A 20,531-nucleotide genomic window follows, 5' to 3' on the forward strand; every position below is an offset into this window, starting at 1 on the left:
CAGATGGTTGCAGGGCTCCGTTGTTTTCCGTGCACACACATACACTGACTCTGGCAGCCTAGATGAAGGATAAATGCAGTCACGTTGCGTGAGCCTCTTGCCCTCCTACCTCAGTGTCTACGCACACACACCCGCTCCATATGCCATCCATGTTCAAGCTCAAGTCCATGGAAGAAAGCTAAGGAGCTCCCTGGATTGTGGTAAGCCCACCCACTGCTGCATCTATTGGTTCGTGATAACATAGTCAGAGCTGCCAGAACATCTGCTAAGTGCGAGGCTCTCGGCCGAGTGCCAAGACAGACAGATGAAAGAGGGGGTCCTTTCCCTCAAGGAGTTCATAGTCCACGTTCAAAGAAAAAAGGCAAGGACTTAGCACATTGCCGTTTCAGTAATGGGTGTTCCCAACCAGGCCTGGTGGGGGGAAGGCACATGTACAAGTGCTGGCTTGTGCTAAGCATTTTTACATGCATTATCTCTCTGAATTCTCAGTTAAGATTCAGAGAAAGTATGACTTGCCCTAGGACTTCCAGCTAGAAAGTACAAAGCCAAGATCCAAACCCAAGCCTCTTTGACTCCAGAACTCACTGTCATAAAGCCTCACCTTGTGGGGAGATGGCCAGGTAAAAGGAAGGATGGGCATTAGGGAAAGCATTCCAGGTAGGGCCTAGGGCTGGGAGCAGCATGGCCGTCCAGGGAGTTATGAGCGGTTGGGTGTTCCATGAATACAATGAGCAGATGGGGCCTTGTCTGTAGAGTAACTGGTTTGCAGCTGGCAGGGGGAGCCTGAGAAGGCTTTAAGGAGTGTGGATTCATTTGTGTGCCACTGTGGATGTGAGGGGAGGTCTCCAGAAGTGAGCTGTCACTAGATATTCAGACCTTTGAAAGGACAGCTGCCTGCAGGCCCTTTGCCATCGGTCAGTCCTCTGACCTTACTCAGCTACTATATATAGGGTAGTCAACAGCCGTTTCTCTTGATCTCAGGGAGAAGCATTTTTTAAAAAGTCCTTGAAGATATTTGAGAGCTGGCTGAGGTAGAACCATGAGTTGCAGGTGCCCCAATACATGAGTGTTTGAGAAGGACACTGTCCTCTTCATCATTCCGTATCTCCTCTCCCAGGACCAAACTGTGAAGGGAATAGAAAATGGCACTGAGATACCCAAACAGTAGAAATAACATGCGATGTCAGGCCTTCCCTGCATCTCAGTCGCGCTGCTTATACTTTGCCCCCTTTAACATCTTAGGGAAGCAGCAGGAACAGATCCCTAACTGGCCATCTCAAGGACAAACACCCACTGCTGCTGCTCCCTGGGAGGAGGACGAGCCCTGCTGTCCCCAGTGGCTCTGCCTGTTGTGCTAGCCACCCTTGAAGGTTTGGGGTTATGTGAGGAGTCTGTATTTCTCCTATCTTGTCTCCTAAGCTACATGAGCTTGTCCTTTGTAGAACAGTAGGACCACTGACTAAAGGAACAGAATGTTCTGGATGCCTACTTTAGCCAGCCTGAGCCACGTGGTCGTGTGTAGCCACCTTGATTTGCAGCCCAGGCATGCCTCAACACTGGAGAATAGCCTGCAGCCCTAGAGAAATGGTACCTTGGAACTGCTTTCCTTTTTCCCTTGAGCCTCCTGCCTCCCTTTGTCAGCTTTTTCAAGAAATGAAAATGAAATCCTTCCAATCTATTGTTTTCATTTCTGTCACTCCCTACACAAGCTTTAATTTCCTCCCTTTTTAGCTTTGCTTCCTAGCAGAATTTAGGCACTCATTTTCCAGAAGCCATTTATATACCAGCATGACTCCCACCTTTGGTTCTGTGTCCACACCCTTTGGTGGCACCTCACAAAATGTCCTATGTGACGGTCAGGACAGGACAAAATGGGGTAAGGAAGCCAACAGGGCCCAAGGTTCCCAATCAGTGGGAATGATTTTAGTATACTGGGCGAGCGGTTCTAGCCTCAGAAATGCTGGCCTCGGGCTTGGGGTGCACCCCCATTTCTGGGAGCCCTTTGCTGTGGCACTCAGGGGGCCCCCTAGGCGGGGGCAGGCTCAGGGGGCCAGCCCACACCGCCCAGCAAGGACCGAAACAGAGGCCACAGCTCTCTGTGGGGGTTTGCCCTTTGTCAGGTAAACCAGTGAACAAACCAACCAAATCTCCTTCAGAGAAGATGGTGCACACCTGAAAATGTGTTGATTTAGTTTACTGAGCACTTCCTTCCAGAAAACTCTGTGGGAAGATGTGCAGAGAGGTGCCTGGGGTGGCAAGTGAAAGCTGTATGAGGAGCTAAATGAGGAGCCTGAGGAGCCGTAGAGTGTAAAGAGGGCTTTGCATGCTGAGACAGCCAGACGTGAAAGAACCGTCTCTCTTTGGCATCTCGGAACCCAGTGTGCTGAAGCATGCTGGAATTGCTTTTTCTTTTTCCCTTTTTTTCCCCCAGCCAATCATGTAGGAGGTTTTTTCAGAGGCAAAAACAATTTTGTTTTCCCAAAAGACAAACCCTCCACTTTGCTTTATGAGGCAGATAGCAAGATGCTGGAATTTCTTCTCCTCTCCTGTTTCAAACCATTCTAGCTTTAAGGAAGTTGGACACCTCTCTGAGGGAAGGGCTGTTCATACCAAGACACACTGCCTGAACTCTCTGACCTTCTTCCCTCCCAGCTGAGGAGGTGACAGCCGTGATCCTTTGATGCACTGCTGCGCTGTTTTTACCTGCAGCACTCTCCGAGTGTCTCCCAGAGGTGGAACTGCCTTGCAAGGGCAGACCTGTCCTTTCTGTGAACCAGGGGACTAGGATGCTGCTCGACCACTTAGGCCTCTGAGATTTGGTCTAGGACCATGTGGGTGGCTCACTGGTTGTGTCGTGGCCAGCCAAGGGCCGAGGTGTCCTGTGCAGATCTGCTCATGGGTGTTTGAGGGAGACTAGGTCTCACGTGAGGACAGGCAGAGTCTGTTTAAACCCACAAATTTCAGTTCTCAGCATGAGTCAGTTTTTAGAACAAGGCAGCTCAGAAATACAAAAACAATGAACACTTCTGTAGTGCTTTTAATCTGCCAAGCACTATAGTAAGTGATTACCTGCTGTAACTCATTCAAACCCCACAGTCACCCCTGAATTGGGCACTATCTGCATCTTAAAATGGAAAGAGAAACAAAGAGGTTCTAACTTACAGAAATCACAGAACCAGTAAGTGTCGGAAGTCGGAGTTGAACACAGAAGTCTAGGTCCAGTCCATTCTCTTGACCCCTGGGTTGTACTGCTTGGCATAAGCTGTACATTTTTAGGGCACTGGACATTTAGGGAGGGCATGTGAGGGGGAGGGTAAGCAAGAAGTAAGAGATGTCACCTCCTGCCCCCCTCCCACTCCATTCCCTGCCCCCTCTCCCCGAATAGATTATCCCCCTCTTGCTGCAGGTGGTATTTTCTCTGCCCCACCCCCTTAGCCACAGGGGATTTACGTGTGATTCTTGTGGGCACTAGTCCTAATGATGCTGCCTCAACCAAGGCTGATCACGCCTTCCCTGGCATTGTGACACCAGAAGAGGAGGAGACAAGACAAAGACTCCTCCCCTGTGCGGCAGGGGGGCTGTGTGGATGTGAGCCCAGAGCTGCCTACAGTTCCCATCTCAGGCCAAGGCGAGGACACAGAGAGCGCCCCGGCAGTCAGCACTGCAGTCCCTCCCAAGTCTTGGCCATTCATCTCCTGCTCCTCATTCTTGAGCTTCCCCAGAATCCCTCTAATAAATTCTCTTTTTGCTTTGCCCTGGTGTGAGTTGAGTTTCTGTTTCTTGTCACTAAAAGAATAGAGTAATAGAGGTACTCAACTCACTCTGGACTCTCTCCCTGCTGTGGTCACAGTTGAAGTCCTCAGTTGTCACGTGGAATACTGGAGCAGGGTCAGTGGAGCCTGAGCTCCTCCAGTGCCTCTCCCTGCCACCCAGCAGGAGTGCGCTATAATCCTCTGCTGCTGTAGGCGCACACGGGTCGTGCCTGCGCTCAGTAAATCCAGTTGTGTCTTCCTGCTGCCTGAACCCCTCCCCAAGCCCAGTGAGGCTATTTGGCCTTTTACTTTCTGCCCCAGCTTCATCTGTCCGGGGTCGTCAGGCTTTTAGCTCCCTCTGCTCCCTCTGCCTCGAACACTCTCTGGGAAACAGCTTGTCAGACTTCAGGATTCCTGGGGAGGGCCACCCCACCCTATGCCCTCTGTTTTTCTACAGACCCATGTAAGTACTCCCAGTAGACCTGTGTTGATTGCATTTGAATGACTTGGGAAACAGCCTGGGTAGTGCTAGAACACAGCATTGGGAGACCACAGTATCAGAATAGCTGGCCCTGCCTGTCCTAGCCAGTTAGGATAGACTTCCTGCCTGAAGGACTTTGCTGAGCTTCCTCAGCTGTAAAAATGGGGGTGGTGCTCCCAGGGTGGCTATCGGAGCATTATGGAAAGTTCGAGCATAGTACTTAATAAATCTGTCCACTCTCCCTGCCTCTCTCTCGGTCCCATGGATGTCTGTAGCACCACTGAACATGAGCTCTACGTTGGGCCCTACCTCCTAGCTCCATGCTGGTCTATAGCAGGGGCAACACATTTATGTCAAGCGTATGAAGAAGCAAACAGGCAACACTGGGTGAATTTGAACAGAACTACATTGAGGAAGAACGGCATCGGATCTCCTCCGCTCTCAAGGTTCTTTTCTCTTCCCCTAGAATGCGCAAAAGTCTTCTATGCTGCGGGTGCTAAGCTGGTGCTCTGTGGCCGGAATGGGGAGGCCCTAGAAGAGCTTACCAGAGAACTCACCACTTCTGCCACCAAGGTAAACCCAGGGGCATGTTTTCCGTGGGACAAGGGTGCAGTCTGTCTTTTCAGGTAGGCACCTGAGGAGATAGTGGCCGACTCCTGGCCTCCTGGTTGCAGAACGGCCATGTGGCACATTGTCCATGGGAAGGCAGCAGGTCTCCACAGCAAACTGGGCCCCTGCCTGAGGAAGGAGAACTGTCCTGTGGTTTACATCCTGACACCACCCCTTCCTGGCGCTGTGAGTTTAGGAAGTTCCCTCTGTGGAGATTGCACTCCCTCTTCCTCTTACCTGGCTAAGCTCTACTCATTGGGTGGGAGTGAGGTTTGGCAATGTCTTTTAAATTTTTAAGTGTCATAAAAGATACATAATATTTACCATTTTAACCATTTGTAAGTGTACAATTTAGTGATGTCAAATGCATCAACAATGTGTGCAACTATTACCACTGTACCCAAACTTTTGTACCCAAAACTTTTTCAACATCCCCAACAAAAATTCTGTGCTCATTAAACAATAACTCCCTTTCCCCTTCTTCTCAGTCCCTGGAAACCTCTCTTCCACTTTCTGTCCTTATGAATTTGCCTACTCTAGGTACCTCATGTAAGGGGAATCATACAATACTTGCCCTTCTGTGTCTGGCTCATTTCATTTAGCTTAATGTCTTCAAGACTCATTTATGTTGTAGCATGAATCAGAATTTCCTTCCTTTTTAAGGTTGAATAATATTTCATTGTATGTATAATACTACGTTTTATTTATTCATTCATCAGTCAGTGGACAAAGGGTTGTTTCCACGTTTTGGCTGCTGGGAACACTGATGCACAAGCATGCGTTTGCATCCCTGCTTCAGTGCTCTTGGATGTACGCCTAGGAGTGGAATTGCTAGGTGACTGCTAGTTCTATGTTTAACCTTTTCAGGAACTGCCAAAGTGTTTCCCACAGCAACTGTACCATTTTACATCCCCACCAGCAGTGGAGTGTTCCAGTTTCTCCACATCATCACCAACACTTGCTATTTTTTGTTTGTTTTTTTCAAATTATACCCATCTTAGGAGGTGTGAAGTGATATTTCATTGTGGTTTTGATTTGTATCTGTTTACAAATGATGTTGAACATCTTTTCATGTGCTTCTTGGCCATTTATAGATCTTTGGAGAAATATCTATTCAAGTCCTTTGCCCATTTTTTAATCAGGTTGTTTTTTGTTGTTGAGTTTAGGAGTTCTTTATGTATTCTGGATATTAATCCCTTATCAGATATATGATTTGCAAATATTTTCTCCCATTCAGTAGATCGTCTTTTCATTTTCTTGATAGTACCCTTTGACACTCTTAAAAGTCTTAAATTTATCTGTTTTTTCTTTTGTTTGCCTGTGCTTTTGGTGTCATATCCATGAGGTTCTTGCCAAATCCAGTGTCATGAAGATTTTTCTCCAGCATTTTCTTCTATGAGTTTTATACTTTCAACCCTTACATTTAGATCATTAATCTATTTAATATAATTTTTATATATGGTATTAGATAAGATCCCAACTTCAGTTATCTAGTTTTCCCAGCACCATTTGTTGAAGACTGTTCTTTCCTCATTGAATGAGCACAAATCCATTGGTTGTATATTTGAAGGGTTTATTTCTGGGCTCTTTATTCAGTTGGTCTCTAAGTCTGTCTTATATCAGTACCAACTATATACTGTTTTAATTACTTGGGGTTTGTAGTAAGTTTCAAAGTCAGGAAGTATGAGTCCTTGATGTTCTTTTTCAGGATTGTTTTGGCTATTCAGGGCCCACTGCAATGCCATATGAATTTTAAGATTTTTTTTTCTATTTTTGCAAAAAATGCCATTGGGATTTTGCTATGGGAATAGCATTGAACCTATAGATCGCTTTGGGTAGTACTGTCAACTGACAATATGGTCTTCCAATCCATGAACATGGGATTTCCTTGTATTTGTATCTTCTTTAGTTTCTTTTTCTCTCTCTCTCTTTTTTTTTTTTTACCTCCCTGCCTCCCTTCTTTAATTTTTATCAGCAACATTTTGTAGTCTTCAATGTACAAATCTTTCACCTCCTTGGTTAGATTTATTCCTAAGTCTGTTTGTCTTGGTCTGTTTTGTGCTGTTACCACAGACTGGGTAATTTTTAAAGAAATCTATTTCTCACAGTCTGGAGGCTGGGAAGTCCAAGATGAAGGTGCCTATACCTGGTGAAGGCCTTCTTGCTGTGTCATAGCGTGACAGAAGTCATCACACAGGCCAGCAAGAGAGAGGGAAGGGGCTGAACTCATCATTTTATAAGGAAGCCACTCCCACAGTAAGGGCATTAATCCAGTCATGAAGTTCCCATTTCTCAACTCTATTGCATTGGGGATTAAGTTTCCAGCACATGAGTTTTGGCGGATACATTCAAACCGTAGCAGTATTTAATTCTTTTAACTGCTTTTGTAAATAGAATTGCTTTCCTAATTTCCTTTTCAGATTAGATTATTCATTGCTCGTGTATAGAAACACAGCTGATTTTTGTGTGTTGATCTAGTACCCTGCATCTTTACTCAGTTAATTAACTCTTAATAGCTTTCTGTGGATTCAGCAGGATTTTCTATATATAGAATTATGTCATCTGCAAACAGTTTTACTTTTTCCTTTCCAATTTATTGGGTGACTTTTATTTCTTTTTCTTGTCTAATTGTTCTGGTTAGAACTTCTAGTACAAAGTTGAGTAGTTGTAGTGAAAGGAGGCACCCTTGTCTTATTCCTGATCTTAGAGGGAAAGCTTTCAGTCTTTCACCATTATGTTATGTGGGTTTTTCATAAACAACCTTTGCCATGTTGAAGAATTTCCTATTCCTAGTTTATTGAGTGTTTTTTTAATCATGAAAAGGGTGTTGGATTTTGTCAAATCTCTACTGTGTCAACTGAGATGATCATGTGGTTTTTTCCCTTCTATTAATGTGATGTATTATAATGATTGATTTTCTTATGTTGAACCGCCCTTGCATTCCTGGGATAAATCTCACTTGTTCATGGTGAATAATCCTTTTAATATGTGGTGAATCCAATTTGCTGGTATTTTGTTGAATATTTTTATATCTATATTCATAAGGGATATTAGTCTATAATTTTCTTGTGATATCTTTATCTGGCTTTGGTATCAAAGTAATGTTGGCTTCATAGAATGAATAAAGAAGTGTTTTCTCTCTTCAATTTTTTTATAAAAAGCATGAGAAGGATTGATGTTAATTCTTCTTTGTTTTGTAGAATTCAATAGGAAACCATGTAGTCTAGGACTTTTCTTTATTGGGAGGTTTTTGATTACTGATTCAATCTCTTTACCAGTTCTGGGTCTCCTGAGTCCTATTTCTTGAGTCAGTTTAGGTAATTTGTGTGTTTCAAGGGATTTGCCCATTTCTTCTTGATTATCGAACATGTTGGCATATAATTGTTCATAGTATTCTCTTAATAATCATTTATATCTCTGTAAGTTTGGTATTAATGTCCCCACTTTCTAATTTTAGTTATTTGTCTTTTCTCTTTTTTCCTTGTTAGTCTAGCTAATGGTTTCTCAATTTTGTTGATCTTTTCAAAGAACCAACTTTTGGTTTCATTGCTTTTCTCTATTGTTTTTCTATTATCTGCTTTGTTTATCTCTGTTCTAACTTTATTTCCTGACTCTGCTGGCTTTGGGTTCAGTTTGCTATTCTTTTTGTAGTTCCTTAAAGTATAAAGGTACATTATTGATTTTAGCCTAAGGGATCTGTGGGACACATAGCTCACATGGCCTGTCACTCACAAGGTGTGTTTGGTGGCCATTGTATTTGACCAGGTGCAGACACATAAGCCTTACACAGTGACCTTCGACCTCGCAGACCCTGGGGCCATAGTTGCAGCAGCAGCTGAGATCCTGCAGTGCTTTGGCCACGTGGACATACTTGTCAACAATGCTGGGATCAGCTACCGTGGTGCCATCATGGACACCACACTGGATGTGGACAAGAGGGTCATGGAGACAAACTACTTTGGCCCAGTTGCTCTAACGAAAGGTAACAGTATTGGATTCAAAGAAAAAAGAGCACTTAGCATTGTTTTTACTTCCCTCAGTTCCTTTTCAGCTAAATGTTCTGTTTCCATCCTGTGTTTTACTTTGGAGTAGGTGTTGTTACAGTTTGGGTGCTTTTTTATCTGCTTTATAGCTTCAAATCAAGATGTTCTTTCTCAGTGACAGCCTCAATGGATGGCACTGCCTGCATTTCCTTTCCCTGGTGTCTGTAAACCCTACATAGTGGGGATAGTTTTATGCATCACCCTGGATTTCACTCCAGGGGAGAGGGAGGCTCCCGTAGGGAAAGGGCACTGGGCTGTGGCCTCCCTCCCGGGTCCCTTCCCCTCCTCTTGCCTGCTGGCCCCTGGGCCCAGGAGGCCGAGAGCTCCAACGAGGCTGCTCCCCAGGGGATTTCACCATTCTCCTTCACTCGGACTAAATATTGTAAGCGAGGTCATCTGCTGTCAGCGTCGGGTGCAGGAAACAGAAGAAAGGTGTTTGTCTGTGTCTCCGCCTCCGCAGCGCTCCTGCCCTCCATGATCAGGAGGCGGCAAGGCCACGTCGTCGCCATCAGCAGCGTCCAGGGCAAAATCAGCGTTCCTTTCCGATCTGCCTGTGAGTATTCCTTCTCCCTTCCCCAAAGTGGTTTTCTTTATTGTTTTTACCTGATTATAAAAATAACACATTTAAGCCCCGCACGCATGGGGCTCACACCTGTAATCTCAGTGCTTTGGGAGGCTGAGGTGGGATGATCGCTTGAGCCCAGGAGTTTGAAGTTGCATTGAGCTGTGATGATGCCACCTGCACTCTAGCCCGGGCAACAGAGTGAGACCGTGTCTTTTAAATTAAAAAAAAAAACATTAGCTGTGCGAGGTAGTGCATGCCTGTAGTCCCACCTCCTTGGGAGGCTGAGGCAGGAGGATCACTTAAGCCTAGGAGTTTGAGATTGCTGTGAGCTATGATCAGGCCATTGCACTCCAGCCTGGGCAATGGAGCAAGACCCTGTCAGCCAATCAATCAATCAATCAAAAATAACACATTTACTATCCAGAATTCAGACATTGTACAAATACACTATGGAGACTGTGAAGAAACTTCAAACTGTGTTCTCAAGAGCCAGTGCCTGGGTTCAAATCCCAGCTCCACTCCTTACCCCCTGTGTGACCTTGGGCAAGTGTCCCCACCTCTCTGTGTCCCACCCTTGTGAGCAAATGAACAGTCTTAGTCTTAGCCCAAGGGGCTGCTGTGAGTGTGGGGCTTGGAGCTGCCCCAGGCACTAAGCACTGCGCATGTGCCAGCCACTCTTACTGTTATTCATTATTAGCATCATCCCACAGATAAAACCATTCCTTCACTTAGGGGCATATGCCTCCAATTTTTTTCTAAATATAATCAAACATATACAAAAATAAGATCACATTATGCATACTGCTTTGTGGCTTGCTTATTCCATCTGAAAATATATCTTTCTGCATCAGCATATATGGATTTCCCTCAGCCTTTTGAGTGGATATATAGTAAGCCGTTCAATAAATGTGGTATAAACTGCTAAATTCAATTAACACTCTCACCTCCATATATGAGAAAGGCTATGCCACAATTTAAGATGTCATTACATTCATCTGTCTGCCGTCATGTTATACCAGCAAGCACACAGAATCTAGGTGGTGGTTTGTTCTATTTTAAAAAGTTTTAAGGCCAGGTGTGGTCGCTCACACCTGTAATCCCAGCACTTTGGGAAGCCAAGGTAGGAGGATCCTTTGAGCTCAGGAGTTCAAGACCAGCACAGGTAACATAGTGAGACCGCATCTCTACCAAAAAAAAAAAAATTTAGCCAGGCATGGTGCGGTGCACCTGTAGTCCCAGCTACTTGGGAGCCTGAGGTGGGAGGATCCCTTGAACCCAGGAGTTTGAGGCTGCACTAAATTATGATGACATCATTGAACTCCAGCCTGGATAACAGAATGAGATCCCCATCTCAAAAAAAAAAAAAAAACAAAAAAGGTTTCAAAGGTAATTTCATAAACTGTTCTAGTAACTCCTTTCTTTGCTTCACCCCCTAAAAGGAAATACTGAGTGTAACAGCCTCATCTACTCTCACCCACCTCCAAAGGCCAGACCCAGTCACACCCAGCCACAGCCTTGTCAGTGCAAGGGCAAAAGCTAAGCTGTTTCAGCACTCCGAAGGGCAGTAACAAATGTCCGGTTTGATGATACGGTGTAGCCAACTACCTGAATTGAAAGTTTAACAGAAACTTGCTCTTTCTCCCAAGATCTGAATCCCAGCCCTGCCTATTGGTTCTAGTTGTATGTTCTTGGACGTGTTACTTACCGTTTCTCATCCTGTTTCCTTACTTATTAATGAAAGCATTAAACCAGCTTCAGAGGGCTGGTTTAATGATGAAATGAGACAACTAGAGATGTCCTTTGTAAGTTGTAAAGTGCTGTATCCATATTGGTTTCTATGGTTGTTTTTTTCTGTTTGTTAATATTTTATTTCACCTTTTGATAGGACAGACATCTAAGGCTGCTCAAATAATTTTGGGAAAAATATTATATGTAGAATCACAAATAATAAAGCAAATGAGTTAAAATGTTAATAATAGGTAAATCAGGGTAAAGGATACACAGAGTTCTTTGCACTAAATTATTTCCAAATTTTACTTTAAGTTCTCTGATTTTTGTTCTCTGATTGGCCTGCTGACTTAAGGAAGGTGTACATGCTTGGTCTGGGTCAGTTTTATAATGACCAGACTAAATGTGGCAGTGCCCTGTGGGCAAGTTGGTTAACGCAGATGAATAGGTCTTCTCATCCAGCAAATGAGGGGGGCAGTGTGTTTAGCACTGTGCCTTGCATAAGTGGGGCCAACTGATATCGACAACAGTGATGAGTTACGTCAGCACAGCCTGGCTGAGAACCCACAGCCTGAGAGCTCTAGGGAGACTCAGCTGTCAGGGTATAGCTTTCTATTCTGGGGACCCCCAGGATGACCCGCTCTTCCCACTCCTTAGGCCTGGGCTATACCCCTGGAATCACGGCTGATAGAAGCAGTTCTCTGCACTCACCCATAGCCCGCTCATCCAGACCCCAGCAACTCTGCCCCAAACCAAAGGAGCAGGCCCAGCAAGGCACTGCAGCAAGCTCAGACACTGAGACTTGCTTGCAACATTTCCTTGCCTTTTTTCTTGGGTGACAGATGCCCCTTGTTTCCTAAAGCTAAAACATTTAGAACTCTGAATTGGAGGAAACTGATTTTCTGTGGAGATGCTGATGTGTTTCCTAAGAATGTCACTGTAGGGTCACCGTGTTCCCCTTCAGAGCACCTGTCACTGGGTTGTGCTGCCCTTGCTGAAGAGCAGACATGGTTCCGTTTCTGCTCCGTTTCTCACAGGTGGAGCAAGCTCTATAGCTCTTCTAGATGAAAAGGTACCACCTGGAAGTTGGTCCAATGAAATGCTTAAGAAGCCAGGCATGGATTTTATTCACTCACACTCTCAGGCAAGGATGCTTACTGGTAGCATGCTTTGCAGTGGCCAAAACTGAAAACAACCCATGAAGATCCACTGGTAGGGCCAGTTCTGTCACCTGGTGACCCCAGGGAGGACTGGGCAGCCAGAGCCACCTGGCAGGTCTGCAGGGCCAGCATGGAGGTGTCCCCTCTGCTACCAGGTGAAGAAAGCTACTGGCAGGAATAACAAGAACAGTATGAGGTCATTTCTGTAAAAAAAAATTTTACTCGTGTAAAATCACCTGTATGTATGTAGGATATATAAAACATAAATCCCAAGAAACTGTTAGCATTGATTACCTCTAGGAATGGAATTGAAGACAGGAGGACTTTCACTTTTTACTTTATGTCCTGTACTATTTAAATATTTTACCCAGTAGGCATTAAGACTTTTTAACTTGGTCTTTTTAACTTTTAACTTGGAATAGTTTCAGACTTAAAGAAAAGTTGCAGGAACAGCACAAACAACACCCATGTACCCTTCGTGCGGATTCCCCAGCAATTAACATTTCACCTTATTTGCTTTATCATGTTCTGCGTGTGCGTATTTATGTATATAGTTTACAATTTACATATTAACATATGTACATGTATATAAACTATATATGTATATCATTTATAATTTTTTTCCTGAACTATTTGAAAGGAAGCTGGAGACATGATGCTCATTTACTCCTAACCACGTCGGTGTATTTCCTAAGCACCACGACACAGTGCCCTTCTCAAAATCAGGAAGTGAATATTGCTATAATGCTGTAATCTTAAATTATAAAACCAGGTTTTATAAAACAAGCTAGTGGATGGGACTGGATAGGTGGGTGCAGGGCCCACCCCAGTGCGCTCACTCGCCTGCTTCTCCGTCCACGTGTGCAGATGCCGCCTCCAAGCACGCAACCCAGGCATTCTTTGACTGTTTGCGTGCAGAGATGGAACAGTATGAAATCGAGGTGACTGTCATCAGCCCTGGCTACATCCACACCAACCTCTCTCTGAATGCCGTCACTGCTGATGGGTCCAGGTATGGAGGTGAGGCCCAGTTTCTCTTTTCTCCTATGAAAATCTGTTGGTCGGCCACAGTGAGACATACTGCTCTAACCTCAATGATTCTTTCATCATTTTAATTTGGTTATAATTTTTAAAATAAAAAACCTTGACATGGGTGTTACAGATATGGACTATTGAATAATCTTCATTTACCCCACCATAAACCACTCTTAGCCTGAAAGTCACAGCATTCAGAACAGGACGCCTGTGGGTGGGACTCTGAGGGGCAGAAAGGAAGTCCCCAAGCTGAAATGCCACCAGACTTCCAGGTAACCCACTCCCAGATCCCAAGGCCCAAGGAGTATTATCAGGATCAGGGTTAAGTGAATTAATCTCATGGCAAGTATAGGGGCTTGACCATAATGGTCTCCACACAGTGGGCTTGAGAAATGACTGATGTCTCAGTTTTTAGATGGGGCCAGGTGTGGCAGGCTCGAAACCTCCATCGTGTGTCAGGCAGAGCCAGCAGGGAGCTAACCTGCAGTCAGTGCTCGGCCGAGTGGCTGGCCCAGCATGCAGGCCCAGGCCCGGCAGAGACCAGCTGACCCGAGAGTGCTGGTGCCCTAGGAGCCGGCTCTGTTTTCCCATACTGGGAACAGGGCCTGCCCACACCTCAAGTACTATCCTGTTGTGTCCTGTCCCCCTGAATGTGAGCTCTTGGGGTCTGTGCTGCAGCATCTGCCCGGGCCTCCTGGGCCTGCACCCACACCAGCCAGGCCTAAACCAAGACTGCCCTGCCCGTGTCCTGGTGGCAGCTGCTCTCTCACGCAGCAAGTCTTGTCCTCCCCACAACAGAAACCGGACAGAGGCTTGGGGCCTCCTCCAGCTTCATGCCTATTTATACCTATGAGATACTGTTTTAAAAATTCTCCCTGTAGCATTTAAAAATAAGTAACAATCAGAAACTTCCTATTCAGTGTTGTTAAAAACACAGTTAGAACAGATACTAGTGAGGGAGCTCAGGCTGACTGGACAACTTAAGAATGGTTTCAAATGCTGTGAGCTAGTGGCCCCTCTTCTGTACCTGCCAACTGGTCCTACTTTGCTGGCAAAATTATCTAGATTACTAGAGAAGGAACATCAGTTGCTGTTAACCTAACACCTCCTAATCTCTCCCAACTGTCCCTTCTAACACCTAAAACAAACCAAGGATTTCTTCCTGTTCCTCATCCAGTTCCTACATGACATTGGGTGCTGGGACGTCTCTCTGTCTGCTCCTGCCTCAGTGACCTTGCAGTGCATTTGCAGGTCACAGTCTTCGCTGCCCCCCCCTTGACTAGCAGCCCTGGAGCCAAGCTACCTGAGACAAATTAGATGGTACAACATCCCTTGGTCATTGGCTAATTCCCAAGGTCAGGAAGCTGCTCTTCAGATGCGGTGTGAGTGACTCACTCTTTGAGGACCCCCCTGGGCCTCTGCCCTCGTCAGAGACCAGTGGGGAGAATGCTGCTTTGGTTCCATGCGCTGACTGGGGTTCCCAGCCTGCCTTGTGCCCACATCCCGCCCACATCTCCTTACCCCCACTGACCGCAGCAAACCGCAAAATGGATCCCCATTTCCTTGGAGTACAAAACTGTCAGGGATCGTGGCATACAACTTGCTTTCTGACAGACAGCAGGAGGTGCTTCGAGGTGGGAAGGGCAACAAGTGACTGATGGCTCACATCAGCTCAGGTCCTCAAGAGAAAGGGACTTCTGTTTCCAAGTTCATGTGTTTCATTTGCTTTATTTGTTTTAGTTATGGACAAGACCACAGCTCAGGGACGAAGCCCTGTGGAGGTGGCACAGGATGTTCTTGCTGCCGTGGGGAAGAAGAAGAAGGATGTGATCCTGGCTGACCTACTGCCTTCCTTGGCCATTTATCTTCGAACTCTGGCTCCTGGGCTCTTCTTCAGCCTCATGGCCTCGAGGGCCAGAAAAGAGCGGAAAGCCAAGAACTCCTAATGCTACGTCAGAGCCAAAGGTCCGACCAGCCAGCGCCGGGGCAGAGAAGCAACACCTCTACGGGGCACAACTGCATTTGTCGAGATTCAGTGGAGATTTGTCTCACAAGTGGGAAAGATTCAAGAAATGGTCCTAGTGCAGGTCCCTGGCTAGGTCCTTGCTGGCAGAGGGGAGGCAAAAAGGCAACAAGCTGCTTTCCAGGGCTGAGGGGTAATGCTTAAGAAACAAACAGGGAATCTTGGGGCCGGGCGCGGTGGCGCACGCCTGTAATCCCAGCCCTCTGGGAGGCCAAGGCGGGTGGATTGCTTGAGGTCAGGAGTTCAAGACCAGCCTGAGCGAGACCCTGTCTCTACTAAAAATAGAAATAAAAATTATTTGGACTACTAAAAATATATATAGAAAAAAGTTAGCCAGGCATGGTGGCGCATGCCTGTAGTCCCAGCTACTCGGGAGGCTGAGAAAGGAGGATCGCTTAAGCCCAGGAGTTTGAGGTTGCTGTGAGCTAGGCTGACGCCACGGCACTCACTCTAGCTGGGCAACAGAGCGAGACTCTGTCTCAAAAAAAAAAAAAAAGAAACAAATAGGCAATCTGGGTTTTAACTCCAAAAATATGAAATAAATGACTTGAACAGTAAGAATCATATCCTCAAGGCCTAGAACTACGCATCCTTTGAATTCCAGCCCCACCAACTCCTAGAAATTGTTTCAATCTTGGATCAGAAGATGTTATATCATCTGACCCAGCTGTTGTCATATTTGACTTATCCAAGACCACTTACCTAATTCTTTTAGCAGAGAGACCAGCTCCAGAGACTACCTTCTTCAAGGAAAAAGGCTGCAGTTTTAGGAAATCTGTAGTTATATCCATTCCTGGGGTCCTGCGCTATCTTGCTCAACATAAGTGGTTGGTCCAAGTGCAGTGGTGTTTACAACTAATTGATCACAATCAGTTACAGATTCCTGTGTTCCTTCTCCACTCCGACTGCTTCACTTGACCAGCCTTAAAAAAAATTTTTTTTTAAATAAAAATAAAAAATGGGCCAGTATGTGATGGGTCATTTGGCATGTCCCAAGTGATGCTGGCTTCAGCACCTGATAGGAATTCCCTAGTTTTCCTTGACTCTTGCCACAGCCCTAAAGGATGCCAAGCATGTCTCTCCGCAGAAGAGGAGTTTCCTAAAAAGCAGCCAAAAGGGAGAGGAGACCCTGCGTGGCCCCATGTATTCTCTAGAAAATGAATCAGTCAGGAACTGGCCGGGTAGAAGCAATTCTACAGCAGCACCTGGGCTCCTGGTGGAAGTAGCCATTTGTTAGCTGTAACCAGTTGGATTACAGCCAGAAAGAATGCTGCTTCCACCTTTCAGGTTTATTAAAAATACGTGATTGAGGCTGAGAAGATCAGTTTCATTTCTAAAGTTTAGGAAGAAAATTTTCCTATTAGTGAAACTAAAAATTGAAATTGTGGGTCCACTGTAGTCTTCCCCAAATTGGAATAAAATCTCCTGGCATATCATACTGACATCTTGTACTATGTCCTCACTCTGGCCCTGTTCAGCTTGTATTTTAAACAGCTCCCCCTGACAGATGATGAAATGGTACCGACAGCCTATTGTTAGGGTTGCAAGTTTCCTGGGAGTAGGACAGTGAGTGAGTGATTAGATCTGGTGACCTGCCCTGGCTTGCAACGCTTACTGGATGTTCCAGAAGCCTTTCGGTGAAATGTGGATACAGACATGATGGTTGGTTCTTCATTTTCCATGTAAATCATTTATCTCCCTCCTGACATGGAAGAGAAGGGTCTTCTTAGTGTTCACATTGGAGACAGGAGAGGCAGGCAAGAGCTGGGACCAAGACAGCAGCGGCTGTAGCTGTTCTTGCTCAGCCCGAGTCTAAAGTTATGAAAGTGCCAAGCGCACAGCTGGTTTTCAGTAATGGCAGCAATAGAGGACGCTCTCCCTCTGCATGGAAACAAGATCTCTCCTTGGACATTGTTGGCTTTCAGGGTGCCTGTGGCCAGGTGCTGTCCTGTCCTGTCCACTCACTAAAATGGTCAGCACCTGGAGGAGGTTGATGTGTAGACTGCCCTCAGAGGAAGGCAAGTTTAATAACAGCATACTCCACCATCAGGAGACAGGAACACAAATATGTCACTGGGGGTGTTGGTTTTGGAGTTATTATGATTAGGGAGTAGGAGCCACCAAGTCCTGACTCACAGCTGTGGTGTGGGGCATAAAGCATGGAGTGGCACTAAAGGCTTACTTAACCTGCATACCCGTTAGCTGTAACCAGTTGGATTGTAGCCAGAAAGAACACCTGCTTCCACCTCTCTGATTTATTAGAAACACATGGTTGAGGCTTATGAGCAGGTCAACTTCATTTCTGAAGTTTATTTCCTCTCCCTTAAATGAAATGGTTAACAGCTGGAGATTGATGTGCTAGCCATATCCCAATATCATTGGGTGTTTATTTACCTAATATTTTAAAAAAACTCACTTTCTAAAACTTCAGAAGCTTTATATTCCACCATATAAATAGATAATAACATAATGCAAACTGAACAATCATTAAAATCTAGCTAGATAAAGCTGTTTGCCAAAGGCAGAGTTCTTGAGGTTGGCAAATCCTAGAGAGGTGTTCACGACACACTAACCCAGACACTGCACCTGGCCTCAGAGCTGGGAACTAAAAGGGCCTGCAGCTGGTGTCCTGAAATCATCTTGGATGTCCCGGGAGTCATCCCTTCCTGGAGAGAGCGCTGGTTTGGAAAGCACTGGCTTATTGAGCCTTTAGAGTTGTCATAACTCGGGCAACAGATGAAGCACCTTCCGGTGGGCAAGACCCATCCACACTACCAGCCCAAAGAGCCTCCATCCCAAAGAGCTCAAGCCTTAAGCAACCTTTCACTTTTTCAAACCAATGTTTGAATATGAAAAATTTGCTAATGCTGTTGCTACTGTTCCAGTTTCTCTTTTCTGTCCTCAGAGGCGGTGTTTTTGTTGTTGTTGTTTTGACTCCTCTTTCATCCTTGAATTCTGCTAGGGAGGCCTGAAAAGCACCATCTTTAATTGGTTCTGCCTTCAGATATGTAATAGAGTTCAAAGACACTTTTTTTTTTTTGGAGAGTCTTGCTCTGTCAACCCTGAGTAGAGTGCCGTGGCGTCATCATAACTCACAGCAACCTCAAACTCCTGGGCTCAAGTGATCCTCCTGCCTCAGCCTCCAGTATAGCTGGGACTAGAGGGGCATGTCACCACACCTGACTACTTTTTCTATTGCTCAGGCTGGTCTCGAACTCTTGACCTTAACTGAGATCCTCCCGCCTCAGCCTTCCAGACTGTTAGGATTACAGGCATGAGCCACTGCACCCGGCCTAAGGACACTTTCCATTTTGCTCTTCAGGCCTCTTGGCGTTTCATTGGTCACAGGGCAGAAACAGGCTATCCTGTGCCTCGTGCCAGAACCAGAGACTAGAAAATTAAACAGTAAGCTGTTCGAGATAGCAGCACCTCCACGCAGTGCACAGGCGCTGTAGCTCACCAGTGAGTCAAGGAAACAGTGAACACACAGCCCCCTTGGGCACCTGCCCAGCGCACAGCAAACCTCCCTCCCCTCCGTGTGCAGGGACTGACAGCTGCTGAACCAGATGCGAAAACTTTGGACGGAGCAAGAGACTAATGAGGAGATGCAGTGGGAAGAGCCTTGCGGGGTCTGCTCCTCTGCTTCCTCAATCAGCTGTCCTTCTACGTAAAAGCTCTTCATTCTTCTCTGAAGTTGGAGTGGGGGTGGGTGGTTAACACTAGATGAATTCACTAGATTAATTACATGATCTGTTCCCTGAAATGGTCCACACAGGACTTATCTGTGTGGATTTTGCACCGGAGGGCCAAGGCAACTTGGCCTTTGCTTTCTCTCAATTGGCAGGTATTGAATGCTGTTTCTTCAAAAGCACTGTGCATGTCACAGATGAGCGTAGCCACTTGTCAGCAACTCTACCATGACTGCTCATCTAAGCGAGAGAGTGGCAGAACAGAGAGGCCAGTGTGGACAGCAGAGAGAGAGGTGCCCTCCTCCCTGCCACCTCACCTCAAGCAACCAAACCTTTGCCCTGTTGTCCACAAAGGTGCCTCATCCCCGTCTCCCTGGCCAGGGGCCACGTAACTAAGATGGCATTTCAGAATCTGGGTTAGTCCCAACAGGAATCACTTTGTTCCGTGTAGCTTGGAGAATGGTGGGAGAGCCACCTGTTTGCACCTGATTTCTATTTCAGGTGAGGGCTTCTGCTCAGCTGACTTGAGGTCACTACATCTTGTCTGGCTTGTCCCTTTCAGCCACCTTCCCATGAAATCTGATCTGCAGGCAGAGTACTTCCAGGCCAGGCATGGGGCTCCCTTTCCATATCTGGGCCTGCTTGTTAGAAACACCTACCATCCCTGCCCAGCAGCTGGGGAGCCAGCACTCAGACATCTGAGGGTCGTGGGCACCTGCATTTCAATTCATGCTGCACAGTGGAGATGAAGTATCTCTGTCTCCGCTCACTTTTGTGTGGCCAGTGCAGTTCCCTCTACCATTTTCAGGTTGCCAAAGACTGCCATGTCAACAACCGTATGCACCTGACACCACTTTGCCACCCAGCATTCAACTGAGTGATGAGTATTTATGGGGCCCTTGGAATTAAATCAAAGTCTCTTAAACTTTTTGTGGGCTGTGGATCCCTTTTTAAATCTAGTAAAAGCTCTGGATCTCCCCTACAAAAATGGCCCAACCACCCCCCTTGAACCCTCCCACGCAGCCCAGGAGAAGCACCCGTTCATCACTCTGTAGCACAAGATCCTTACAACTAGATGAAAAATCAGTGTGGTTGTCTCTTAAAGATCGGCCCTTCAGCAGGAAGAGCTGTGTGGATCTCTGGGATGAAAGGGGAACAGGGGCCTTAGGAAGGGAGCAGTTAAGGCAGGGCCCTGGCCTCCAAGGGATAGTGTTCCATCTATCCAGACCTTAGAGGGAATGTGGAAGTGACACACCATGTGCCTTTTGGCGTGAGGGAGAAGCACAGCACTCGGCTCCTGTGGGACCGGGGTGCTTCTGAGGCTGCTCTGAGGACTCTTCCCTCAGCCTGGGGCGGTGGGCTAAACTCAGGGTCCACATCAGGAACAGCTTTGGTGCCTTAAAGAAAATGCAGATGTTAGTTTCTGTGTCTCCCTAAATCAGAATC

The 20,531-nt window shown here is 46.2% G+C and overlaps 1 protein-coding gene across 4 annotated transcripts in view; it reads left to right on the top strand.

Annotated features, from left to right (window-relative positions):
• The window catches only part of DHRS7B (dehydrogenase/reductase 7B), a 44,385-nt gene extending 28,754 nt beyond the window's left edge, over positions 1 to 15,631 (top strand). For 3 of the 4 annotated variants that reach the window (XM_045569408.1, XM_045569409.1, XM_045569407.1), the window contains exons 3-7: positions 4,700 to 4,806; positions 8,608 to 8,824; positions 9,346 to 9,438; positions 13,206 to 13,358; positions 15,114 to 15,631. In XM_045569408.1, the coding sequence (XP_045425364.1) occupies positions 4,700 to 4,806; positions 8,608 to 8,824; positions 9,346 to 9,438; positions 13,206 to 13,358; positions 15,114 to 15,319 (776 nt within the window). In that variant the 3' untranslated portion in view covers positions 15,320 to 15,631. The other variant, XM_045569410.1, reaches the window with a different exon arrangement.
• The last annotated feature ends 4,900 nt before the right edge of the window (positions 15,632 to 20,531 follow it).

The sequence above is a fragment of the Lemur catta genome, chromosome 15 (genome assembly GCF_020740605.2).
Source record: "Lemur catta isolate mLemCat1 chromosome 15, mLemCat1.pri, whole genome shotgun sequence".
Lineage (NCBI taxonomy): Eukaryota > Metazoa > Chordata > Mammalia > Primates > Lemuridae > Lemur > Lemur catta.